This window comes from Abramis brama (genome assembly GCF_963993115.1).
Source record: "Abramis brama genome assembly, chromosome: 11".
In the NCBI taxonomy this organism is placed as follows: domain Eukaryota; kingdom Metazoa; phylum Chordata; class Actinopteri; order Cypriniformes; family Leuciscidae; genus Abramis; species Abramis brama.
This window is the reverse complement of record NC_139973.1, coordinates 32,806,475-32,819,699: the sequence shown is the minus strand read 5'-3', so window position 1 is coordinate 32,819,699 and position 13,225 is coordinate 32,806,475. Positions and strand designations below refer to the sequence as shown.

General features: G+C 37.2%; 1 protein-coding gene across 2 annotated transcripts in view; it reads right to left on the bottom strand.

The window, feature by feature from the left end:
* The window catches only part of tanc1a (tetratricopeptide repeat, ankyrin repeat and coiled-coil containing 1a), a 77,689-nt gene extending 64,464 nt beyond the window's left edge, over positions 1-13,225 (bottom strand). The window contains exons 1-2 of one of the 2 annotated variants that reach the window (XM_084129285.1): positions 13,149-13,225; positions 5,039-5,137 (exon numbers count right to left, since the gene is read on the bottom strand). In XM_084129285.1, the coding sequence (XP_083985411.1) occupies positions 5,039-5,102 (64 nt within the window). In that variant the 5' untranslated portion in view covers positions 5,103-5,137; positions 13,149-13,225. The remainder of the gene's footprint in view (positions 1-5,038; positions 5,138-13,148) is intronic. The other variant, XM_084129284.1, reaches the window with a different exon arrangement.

Below are 13,225 nucleotides of genomic sequence, written 5' to 3'. Positions count from 1 at the left end.
TGTGTCTACATAAACAGTCTGATTCTTCTAAATAACATGAGGAGCCCCTGCTGAGTAAGGAGAAACTGGACACCAGAGCAGCTGAGATAACACAGAGAAACCTTCTGTAACATGTGTGCGCACACACACACACTACTGGCCTCAAACCTTATCCTGATGCTGACACACACAATGCAGATGGATCAACTTTCTAAACGTCACTCTACTCCTGGAGATTTATACCGGAGGACAGTAAAAACTCACACACATATGTTGTAAACTCAACATCTCAGGCCAGAGTCACGCTGTATCACACTGCTCTGTAACCCAGCATCAAACAGAGCCCTGTTTTTAAATCTAAATCCTTCCTGATCCGACCTTTACAAGGCCTCAGTTCAAAGGCAGGAGAATACTTCAATCTGACATTCCAAATGAAAAAGGGTCAATCCATGAAAGCAGAAATCCCCACCAAAGTCTGTTCTTGGGGATTAAAGAGCTCAAACCCACAAAAAGGAGCAAGAGAGAAGAAAAAAAAAAAGAGACAAAAACAGAGATGAATTATAAAACAGTAGAATGTGCTCATTGATAGACTGATTTTAGGAGGTGTTGGCCTATCACAGAGTCACTATGTTGAGAAAAATAGTGTTTGTTCAACTAAGATGCTAGTTCCATCCTTACTGGTAGCAGACAAACAAACTACAGTGGTAGTTATACATCCGAGCTGGTTATAGGTTTGGATCCATGAACCATCTCCACTGATCAAGCACTTAACCTTAGTTTGGTAGGGGGTCTCTCTATGCTATATGCGTTTAAAACAACATCAACTTAGCAAGATCACACGGATTCGGGGACAATAGCTGACTTCCAAGAAAGCATTTTAAGGTTAATTATGCTTTCTTCAAATAGATCTTCTTTCAGAGCTGCATATACGGTATACTTCACTGAAAAGGCAAACTGAGAATGCAGTTTGTCAATGGAAAATGTCAATTCTAAATGTCATTCAATGGTGCAGAGTATCAAAAAAAGCTGTCAATCTTATTAAAAATTGACTATTTTATTCAATTTTTGTATGTGGTACATATTTTTATACTTTGTGTCAATAGCTTAGCAACAGGCAAATGTCAATTGTTAGACGGGTCTTCTGTGCACCATTTCTGTTACATTTCTGTACAGCATTCAAAATCAGTCATTTATGAGAATATTATGAGAATATTATTATTATCTTTATTATATTTGAGAACATTAGGCACACCATGGCTACTTCCTCCTCTGCTGTCTGACCATAGCTACAGTACAAGAACAACATTCTTTATACAAACCATTTTAAACTCATGGTTGAATATTTGCAAAATATTTAATAGTATTAAGTTCTCAAGATGAAGTTACTGTACAGTACATTCTGGAAATGTTTCAATAGTGTGTTCATTCATATTCAAACATACATTTTCCTCCAATAAAGTCTCATTTTATCTGCAAACTGATGTACACTACTGTTCAAAGGTTTGGATCCAGTAACAAATTTTCAGTAAGTATTTTCCAGAATTATACTTTTAAATTGTTCAAAAGTGCCAGTAAATGTTACAAAACATTTCTATTTCAAATAAATGTTGCTTACTATTCAAAGAATCTTGAAAAATGTATCACGGTTTCTCAACAAACAAAAAAAATACGAAAAAATAAGCAACACATCTGTTTGTAACATTGGTTTCTTGATCATCAAATCAACATATTGTAATGATTTCTGAAGGATCATGTGACACTGAAGACTAACAATGGCTGGAAAAATTAATATTCATATTATAAATATATTATACTAGAAAACAGCCATTTTGAATTGTAATAATATTTAACAATATTACGTTTTTTATTGTATTTTTGATTATATAAATGCAGCCTTATACAGCATAAGAGACTTTCAAAAACATAAAATCTTAGGACCCTAAACTTTTGAACGGTAGTGTAGTAGTATGTTGCAATGCAAAGTTTAAAAAGTACAATAGTTGCTCTGAAAAACCACTTTCATTGTTATGGTTGAAAAGAGGTCATACTGATTTTAATACTGTACATCCCACAATACGCAATGAGTGTTATTTATTTTTATCTGCACGTTCAATGTTTGTGCGCGTCATTCGAAGGCAAAGTTTTAATTAGATTAAAGATGATCGTTTCAAATAGTGTGATTGTCTTAAAGTGTGTACAATTGCGTTTTCTATAGTTTTGAAAAATGTGCTACACAGTTTGTGTTTTCTGAAATCCAGCATCTACAAAGACAACATATTTTACAGAATAAAAATGGTGATATTTGACACCAGAAAGGCTTCTTGTGACCACACTAATTGTGTATCTGGTGCTCTTTATGACTATTGTGACTGAGAACAGAGCTCCCAGGCAGATGATCCGCCTCAAAAAGTGTCACTGCAGAGTGTATTAGTGGCGTCTGATCTGTCATGTGTGCTGGATAACTCTCTCCATCCCCCTGCAGCTAACATAAGGTGTTGTAAATACTTCATGAGCAATATGCCTCTTCAGAGGACACACGAGTGTTGCCTCTAACCGACAGAGACTTCATTGGCTGTCAGTATGAAAACCAGAGGGAGTTCACCGATATTAGTAGAGCAGATTTGCCCATCAGAGAATGAACAAAGTGACAATCAACTACATTCAAGAGAGGAGGATATACAAGGGAAATCATTTATTTGCAGTCTTCTTCCTTAGAAACAAGACTTTGAGTTAGATTAGCAGATGAAAAGTTTCTTGTATGTGGGTCAGGTAGTGTTTGTTTGGCAGCTCTCAAACTTGTCTTGACATACTTAAGTGAGTGAAGCAGAGATGAATGAGGTTAATTGGAACACTGCTCCATTGAGAGGCTCCATTGGGAGAGAGGTATCGGGCCAGCGATGGTGCTGAATTCAGCAAGAAGCCCGAGCGGAAACCAGTGCGATCGTGTGGAAATGGGTATCATTCATGGTAACGTGACATCAATGATGTAATGACTCTTTTGTCGCAGTGGAAGAGAGTGACATAAGAGTGAAAGACTTTCAAATTAATATTCATCCAAAATATTCTCCAAAAAAAAAAATCTGTAATTTACCCTCATGTCATTCAAAATCCATACGACTTTCGTGGAAGACAATACAATTTTTTGAAGAACATCCCGGCTAGTCTTTTTAATAAAGTGAAAGTGAATGGGGGATTGGGTAGGAAAACAACAAAAATTAAATAAAATAATTTTAAAAATAAACTACAGTAAAAGTAGTCCAAAGCAAAGACTATAGAATAACACAAGACAAATCACTCATATTTCTTTTGAATGGGGAAAAGTGCAATGCTCAATATGGCGGAATAAGTCCCGCCTTCTAAATAAGAGCCAATCGCCGATTGGTAAAGTCATCGTGTCACTGCAGTTGCAGTTAGAAGCTCCGGTTCCTATGTAAAGAGTCAGATGCGCGCTTCCACTGCGCATGAGCTTGATCCAGCCCAGAAATTTTATTTTCAGTCATGATTTGAGCGTTTAGAAACAATTTATGAGACAGTTGTTGTCAGATTTCATTGGTGATTTCAATGAAATTAAATGAAATGAATATGAAATTTAATCGGAAGCTTGGCGAACATTCAAAGAGATAGGAGTTGCACTCGCATGCCCGAGAGGCGTTTCAAAGATGGCCGCCGAGTGAAATGACTTGTCTTAAAGGGACTTTGTCCATAGTGACAACTGTAAAAGTAGTCCATTTTGAGTTCTGTACTTAGCTTTCCTGGATGCATTAATAAGAAAAGTAGATTTGTGATTTAAATTTTTAGAGAATATAGATTTCAGAATTTTATATCGTCAAATATATTTAAGCATTTAATCTAGTTTAAAAAAACTGAATATTAATTTAGGAACCCGACTCGAAATGTTTTTGTCTTACCCTGATATACTATGGTAAGCCTATTATGAGTGTTTATATTTTAGACCAGTCGGAATGGTTTTCGCGGGAAATTGCGTATCCATGCGTCACCGGCCCGTGCATGTCTCGTCATATCTGTAAATAGAAAAAAGTTGCTCTCTGGCTACTTTGATGCGTGTATGATGTGAGAGTGGCATTGGTTAGTTGTCTTGTCACAATAAGTAAGAAAGGTTGGCATGGAGCAGATAAATCTCGAACCTCCGAGGAATCACCAGTTTAAAAAAGAAAAAGTGGCGAACAGATGAGAGTCTGCTGGCAAAAAAAAATAAAACGACAGTCACAGAGCTTGCAAAAAAACAAGAACCAATATTGGCTTGGCTTTCGGAGATGGCAAAAACAGGGATTTGAAATGTTGTAAAAGCGACACGGAGATGGCGTTTTTATTACTCAATAAGCGAGTAAGATATTTTATTAAACAGATAATTTGCCATATGTAGCTCTATAACAAAGTTCATTGTAAAGCATTATCTATTGTGAAGGGTCATTTCATTGTGGTTGTTGTAGTGCTGTGCTGGAATGTATTTTCAACTTCTTCAGCTAGTCCTTCCCATCTAAACTGGTTATATCTCATAAGCCAAGTAGTGAATGTTTTATGAGAAGTATGATAAATATTCATCCGCACAGACACGCAGAGCAGAAGCACAACCAAAACAATGTTCTTCTGCAAAATGCATGCAGTTTTGTTTTTTAACTGCTAGAGGACCAAAAGTTACATAGTATACCTTTAAACTTTGGTCTTTTCATCACACAGATATCATATGCTATTTAAAAAAAATTTTTAACTGGGTGACTATTACCGGTATTCTAACCGACACTAACATTAGTGATTATGAGTGTGTTTCCTGATCTGGAATTTTCAGTCCAGATAATTTTCCCTTGAGTATAAAGCAGTGACAAGCCACAGCCTGAGCTGGAATAAGAAAAAGAAAAACCTAAATCTCATTTAGCCAATCCCAACGACCTCTCTGTAAATCTCTTTGGAGGCCATAAGCCAATTATGCAATTAAATTAAGCATGCACACAATAGCCAAAAGCAAAGAACAGTTCAATAGGTGTCAGCAACGCTTTATTAATACTTTCCTTCCTTCTGACCATAAAGAAGCATACTGTACCTGCTTCTCTTTTGCCAGCTCTTCCTCCTCCCTCTCGACCTTTCTTTAGCACTGCCTTAAACATGGTATAATTCCCACCTTTACTGCGGTCTTTTGTTCCTGCAGAAACACAAAGTTATTGAAGAGCACATTTAGAAACACAATGTATATATGGTAACTTATAGCAATTGTTAAAAGAAGAAGATCTGGTCAACACCACAATTCTTTGGGTGAGTAATTTAAACGAGTCACCAACAACTAAAACAATGGAAAACAAAACCCCCTCCCTATTCATTTTATGTATGTGTGAGTTGCCACCTCATGACGGGAGGAATTGGTTGATGAAGTTCCCACATTCCACATCTAATTAACGCTCTGCTGCCTGGTCTTAGGCATATAAACAAATGAATAAAGAAACATTGAGTGCCAGCAGTACCCACACACTGTAAACTGTTGCACGCCATTCACTCACACAAGCCATTAAATGTGAAATAAAAATACATTTAACAGCACAAACTGAAGCAAAACTGAAAGACCTTAGTAGGCAAGGAAAGACCAGTTGCTATAAACAACTCAAAATAAGAGGGAAACTAGTGTGCCACTGTCCTTCATGAGTCCATTCCATGTGTCCACACGGCAGCTGTCCACACTGACACGTCTCTCAGACAATGGAAGGAAATACCAGCCCGTCTACCAAACCTCCACTTGATTCGAAAATAGCAGAATGGATCTGTCAGCTTATCTGAGTATCCAGGCTCTCTCAGTACAGGCAGGTCAGAGGTGGACTACAACACAATTTTTCCGGATCTTATGAAGTCATAATGTTACTCATTATGAGTAGAAGTCATAATCACCACCCACGAAATATGCAAAAAAGGGACAAAGCCTGGCTAAACTGCATTATAGAAGACAGTGTTGTCCAAAACTCATTTGTTTGACCTTCCTAAGGCTGACAAACTTAGAGTGGATGAAACTTATTTTAAACACTGTTCCTGAACATTAAAACCCAAACGTTTATCACATTTTATGGAGAACAGCTTGTTTTCTGTAGCTTTTGTAAGCTCTCGCTTGTGTAAAACAGTTCAAAGGACCTCCTTAGGAAAATTAGCCATGGTTTTGTGATCAATTACTGTTTATTACCTTAGTTTTCTGACAAATATCACAATTAAATGGTGGATAACATCGTATCTATAATGTATTTTAAAATTACAAAAAAAAATATACCACTCTGAAAAGTCCTGTGCATGCAAAAGTCTGTGCATGAAATCCGTTCTGCACTATCCTCTTGTTCGTTAACATTGTCAGGATCTGAATCAAGCTTGAATTGGTTTGAAATTGACGCCATCGTTAATATTTACACTAAAGAAGAACTTGCTGTTATGAGGGGGCGGGGCATTTACCGAACACGCGCTGCCAATCATAACACACTGAGCTAACTAACCAATCACAGCACATTTCGTATTTCGGAAGGAGAGGCTTCATCGAAATTGGCGTGTTCAAGCCAGACTGGGTAGCTGCAATAATGTAAAATATGTGCAAAATAATGTTTTTTGAACAATCAAGTACGATAACATTCTAGTACACCCCAAAAACAAAATCAAGAGTTTTTAAAAGGCCATAATAGGGCCTCTTTAAGGCCCCGATCACACCTAATGCATTTTTCAGGTTCGAAAAACGCGAGGCACACAGCACTGTCAATTGACCCCGATCACACAGAACTGGCAGTGCGCTGCGTTTTTTTTATGTTGCCAAGTAACCAGCAAGTCAGCTGTCCTGTCAGTCTAATCGCGAGCACGTAAAAAAAAAATAACGCGGTAACGTCGAGTGCTTTTTCCACCTGAAGTTGCTATTTTTTCAACTGCAAAAAACACGAGGCGCAGCAGGCAGTGAAACGCGAGGCGCCTGGAGCGCATAAACAGTGCGCAGAACGCTCACTGCCATAGGAAAACAATTGAAAAAAGGCGTCTCTCACTGCAAAAAACGCGTTAGGTGTGATCGGGGCCTAAACTCTACTTGTCCAGTCAATGCTTTTAACCTCAAATTTATTTTCATACAGTGTGAAATTCCAAAACTTGAGATTAATGAATAATTTAAATCATAACCCAGGGTAAAGTATGAACAGACAGAGACATGGAACAACATGGCTCAAAAGTTTAAAAAATGACCCTGGGGTAAATATGAAAAGCCCAAATGAGTAATGGACTGACTAACGCTTTGTTTTCAGTGGTTCCAAAAAAAGGATTGTTTATGCAGAAAATCAGAAAAAGAAAAGAAAGAAAATAGAGTAGCAGTGTGCAACTTATTTTTGTGGGGAAATGACTTAGGGGTATTAAGAAATGGTTCTTCAGACTGTTGGTTTGGGCTTAAAAACTATCACCATCAGCAACCGATTTTGCTGATTCCTTCCCTCAGCCACAGGACTGCTAGCCATAACCAACCAGAAGCAATCAATTAAAAAAGAACAAATAAATGGAAATGAAACAATGCAATATACGGGAAACATTTGAAATTATTAAAGAAGCAAATTATGTTTTATAAATGATGCATCACAGCTGTGCACTTACAGTACTATAATTTGCTACAGTTTTGGAGACAAACTCTGGAATTGATTAGATTGTGTTCTGTTAATGTCAGAATTAATTGTTCAAGCCTAAAAAGCAGCACGGAACTGGTTCAATGGTTCAATACTAATTGCCTGGATTTAAAAGGAGCCACATCCTGTCGTTCAGAGACGTGGGTTTTGAAACCCTAAATGACATAATGAAAAACACATCACATCACAGAAATTGTGCCCATCCAAAGACCATCTCATTTTCTCATCAACCATCATTTCCTCTCCTCCTATACATATTAGGCACATATGCACCCCAGGAACATGAAGCAGAGTCACACAACGCCTGGCTTCTTGTCAGGCCACATACTGTACAGATTTGCAGATACACTGATGTCAGAAAGATGATGTCACAACGAACTTCATCTGGATAGTGCTGGATACAAGGAAAACAGGCCTGGTGTCTTACTGAGACAAAGCACATACAGACAGAACTCTGAAAGAAGATCTAAACTTTTCACTCTGTTTTATAATGTAAGTCTATTACAAAAACCCTCAATTTTGTACTAATAGTAGCTTTTTCATAGATGGATCAAAAATATTGGCTAACAATTTAACGTCACAACTGATATCTATTTATGGTCGTTCTTCTTTTAAAGTCATTGATTTCTGTTTGAGAAGCTAAAAAAGACCCGACCAAATCATCCCTGCGCGTGACTGAAAATCAAATTACAGACTCCAGAAAAGCGCATTAGAGCTTCACCAGTCTTGGAACCGAGCAACTGGAAAGCTCTGGTTTGACCACCGCTGGCCCTCCACCGTGAATAACGTTTTAAGTTGTACTTTCTAGTAATAGCAGGTTTCTGTGGGCCATGACTGCAGCCTAAATGTGAGTTTAATTGGATGAAAGCTGAGATATATCAGAGGCTGGAGGGAAAATAGAGGATGACAAGAAATAAGGTGGCGACTTGGGTGGATACTGAGGGAAGAAAGCAAAACATAACTTAAATGTATAGAAAACAGAGAAAGCCATGCATTCAGAAAACACATGCTGTAGAGCTACAGTACATGACAATATAAAACAGCTGAATGGGACCTTCTCATTCAAATGACACATTCAGAAACACATTTGTGGCGCAAATTAACGACTCGTCTTAAGCGTTTCAGAATTGGCGGTGCTCGTTCACTGAGTGGGAAATGAGGACAGCTTTTTCTAAATGGGTTTTATGGCTGAAACCTAAGGGAAAATGGCCTTGTTTCCTTTTATGGACAATCTGGCCTAAATCTCCCCACTTTACCATTTGAATAAGACATGACGACACATGGGGGTCTTATACAAATGTGCGGCCCTCACATCAAAAGCTGTCAAGCTTTTCAGGACTAACAAGAGCACATTTTTTATACAGAAGGTTACTGGTTTTGTGAGCAATTATGCAAGAACTAGTTTCCGTGATCCTCCAGCAGATCAGTGTCAGCATTCACTTTTTACATTCATTTCCATGGTAAACAGTAAAAGGGTAAATCTCACGAAGTGGTGTTTCTGCCTATTTTAAGATCATTTAGATAATTAATGAGCACCAATTTATAGATTGTGGCAAATATTTAACCCTTTAAGAGGCCCATCTCATCAAGAACGCTTGTATATCGTCACTGTCGTGCTCCAAAAACGGGTACTTTAAGAAATTGAAAAAAAAAAAAACTAGCAAGTGTCATTATATTATTAACATATGACCGAAATCATGTTGCAAATGGAGTTACGAGGTCTTGAACAGCAAATTTTGGACATGCGTGTTTTGTCCGTCATTAGAACGGCCGCATCTGCGGCTGTAAGTGCATTGCATTATCTTTTCATCAACTGACATGCTATGAAGTTTACAGTACACTGTTAAAAAAAAGTTGCTGCCTTAAATTAAGTACAATCAACTAGGATGTTTAAGTCATTTCAACTTAAATTACATTAAACTGACTTAAAAAAAATAAGTTGAATCTTGTTAGTTGAAACTTAAAGTCAAAAATTGCTTAACTTATTTGATGAGTTTAAGCAATGTAAAAACATGTTGTCTTAACTTACTGAAAGAAATAAAAATGACGAAACATGGAGATACAAAGTTACAGCCCGACAGCGACAATAATATAGCATTGTACTGTCTCAAATCGGTTTTAAATGTGTTTATTAATGATTTATTTATTTTTTCACATCAATTACTTTTATTAAAAAATAATTGGGGGGGGGGGTGCAATTAAGCATAGATTACATTTTCTTTTTTTTTGTGAATTATTATCATCATTATTTAAAATGATTATTTTGAGGGGAAATAAAACATAGACATTTCACGAGATTCACCAGGTTGATTGTATAGCTCAAGTGATTGTAGGCACATGATGGGAGAAACTATCCACAGAACCACCACGACATCTGTTTTCTCCACTCTTCCAATGGGTTTTTATTTACAGTAAACATGACATCATGGTGTGAGAACATGATGTCACCATGATGACATCCACAGAGCAATGACTAACCTAAACTTATACAGTAGATCTGATGATCTAACTGATTTGCTATACTTTAGACATCTGAAGTAGATTAAAACATTGCAAGGCAAATTTTCCAATTTCAGATCCCACTTCAATACAGCAAGAAACCAAAGCTAAATCTTGCCACCAACAATGTGTGTTGAGCTGATGAAAAAGAGAAGGATGTTCAAAGGCATAGTCTATTTGAATCTGTTTGGATGGCAGTGTAACAATCCACACTTCATTTCACTAACCTATAGACACCCTGTGGACATTAACTAGCCCACCCTTTCAGTCCAGCTCTTTTCAGGTCAAACATTAGCTCATTCTCTCCTGCTGAGTTAAACACAGTCAATTAAACTATTAGTCTGCCATTAAAACACTAGAGCGACTTTAGCAATAGCAAGACTGTGCAAGCCTGTACTTCCATTAATGAGTAAACATGGGAAAAGCTCTAAAGGTGTTGACAGGGATATGGAAAGCTGGTGTTCACAACGTCCAAACAAGTACTAAAACGGAGAGCGTGTATCACTCACTAGATCGCTTCTGGAATTACTGATTAAATGAGCAGTTCTTGGGATTTGATGATTTTTCCAGTCATAACTACTTCTGTGGCACTCTCTCTTCAGCTGCCAGAATTCCTGTACGAAAACAACCATCCCTTTTCATTTTATTACGACTTTGCAAGTCGCTGGCTTCTGAGGAACTATAGCAGATATTAGGGCTCGCAAAGACTAGTCGGGTGGTCGTCTACTTTAACCACTATTCGTGCTGTCGGAAGCCATAAAGTACTCGAGTGAGAATAACCATACAACGCACTTGTTTTTCTTAACGCAAACCAACCGGCCATGACCCCGACCAAAGGGAATGAGGCAGGAGGATGATGACACTGAACAGAAATTTGTCTTATTCTATTATAAACTACTGAGTAAAGATCTAAGTGATGCGAGTACAGATCTGTTATTGTTTTTACTGTTGAAGACCTGTGAAATGATATGTTCTATAGTACCTTGTCCTCTAGGCTAACTAAAATGAATTGTATTAATATATTTATGCACATACTGTTCGATGTCAAAAGTTATATAATGATGCTTGTCAAATTTTAACGTGTTATATACAAAATTAAACCAGTTATTTTAATTCATTTTATAATAGGCCTTCAGGAGATGTAATTGTTGCAACTATTGGGGTGACAATTAATAAACACTTGTTGGTCAGTTTTAATGACAATTAATGACAGAAATTTCATTTTTGGGTGAACTATGCCTTTATAGAGTGCATTAGTACCCGCCCACTTTTTCAGTGTATTTTTTCCCATAGGGATTTTTTTATTTTTTTTTATCTTTGCTAAAGCGTCATAACTTGTAAGCAATGAATGTACAAAGCCAACCAGCAGAGGTGAATCACAACATTACAAATGTTTGGGGAAAAAAAGAAAGACAAAAGGTACAAGACTGTACTTAATGGCTAATGAGGGAAAGAACTACAATCCCATGAAGCACTGCAAATGCCAATCGAATTAAACTAATCTAAAATCTTTTTAAAGTAGCTGATTCTATCTGTAGAAACAGCTACTTTAATTCATTCCCTGCAAGCTCTTTTGGCACAATTTGCTCGCCGAGACTCTGATTTTGGAATTTTCTGTACAGAATCATGGGTAATGTAGTTTCACCGTTAAATACGATTTTAGTTGAAATAACTTTTTAAGGTTTATAAGTTTTAGGGTTTATAAGGTTTATAAGTTATTGTTAAGAATCAATTTCCCTAAGGAGAAATTTGTTTTATGACATAGCCATGAAAAAATGTCATAGCCAATAAAGATGGCACACATTATTGCAAATATAGAGACCTTTTCATAAAGCTGTTATGGAAACAGTGCAAGGAATGCTCACAGTGAAAGTGCAAGACACTGAAGGAACATAAGTATTAAGCTGTGGGATAAGGACAATATCTTCTTTCACGAAAACCCACAAGGCATGTGGTCCATGCTCTTGATTTAGCAAAATTCAGTATAATTTGATAGGGTTCAATAGAGCGTGCAACAACAGATTCGGTGATCAGAACAATGGCAGCAAGCTTCAAAAATGAAATCCTACTCTGCTTACCACAAGTGATCTGATTACTTTTCAGGCCGAGGGCAGCAATAACAGAAGTCTACTGAACTGAAAACATTAACTAACTGAATCAAGAGGGCTGTAGGGTACAGTGTGGAAAAGAGACATGAAATGCAAGGTTTTAATGGATGAAAGGTTCAGCTGACCTTTACAAATGCAAGAACAAACACATTCCATTACTTTGTCAAAACTAGTATAACGTATGTGTGTGTGTGTGTGTGTGTGTGTGTGTGTGTGTGTGTGTGTGTGTGTGTGTACACACCTGTTCAGTGTCAGTTGGCTCCTGACCCTGGCTGGAAAGTCTCAGGTACATCACATTTTTTCTCAAAAAGAGCATGTGTGTAAAGAGGAAAATAAACTTTCAAGTGGCTTTTCAGGCTTCAAGTGTTGATTTAAAGGTCCAAAGTTCCTGACCGTAAGTATTTGCCACTCAAAATATCCACATGTGATGCCTAACTCTTTTCCATTCAGTGTAGAGCAGTATTGTGTGGCTCAAATATTTTCATTAGCCTAGTTTCAAAGAAAGAGTTTCAAGAAAGCAGCTGTCACATACTTGGTCTGCAAAACAGAAGAAAAAAAATCCCTTGTATGGTTGAGCAAAAAAAAAAAGATCAACAAACAAATATTAATCAGGATACTAAATTACTGAACTATTTTGTGTAGAAATTATGATCAGTGTTGCACGTGACAGCAGAAACATCACAGCATGACAGACCACTCAATCACTGGTAAACTTAATCTATCCAACAAAAGACTCTTATAAAACAACTTTTTAAGTAAATAACACAAGTGGTAAACAACATGCTCTGAAACGCGAACGTTTGACATCAACACGAACACTGCAGAATCTCTATGTAGCGACTTCACGAGACCAAAACTTGCAGAGGTTGTCAGATTTAACTTTGTTTCGTGTACACAGATGTTTCAGAATTAAAGCTTGTAGGAAACTTACCTGTTTTAAGAGAGATACCACGCAGACTCTGCCTCACACACGCGTTTCTCGCTCAGAATCACTTCATGACTGGAGTG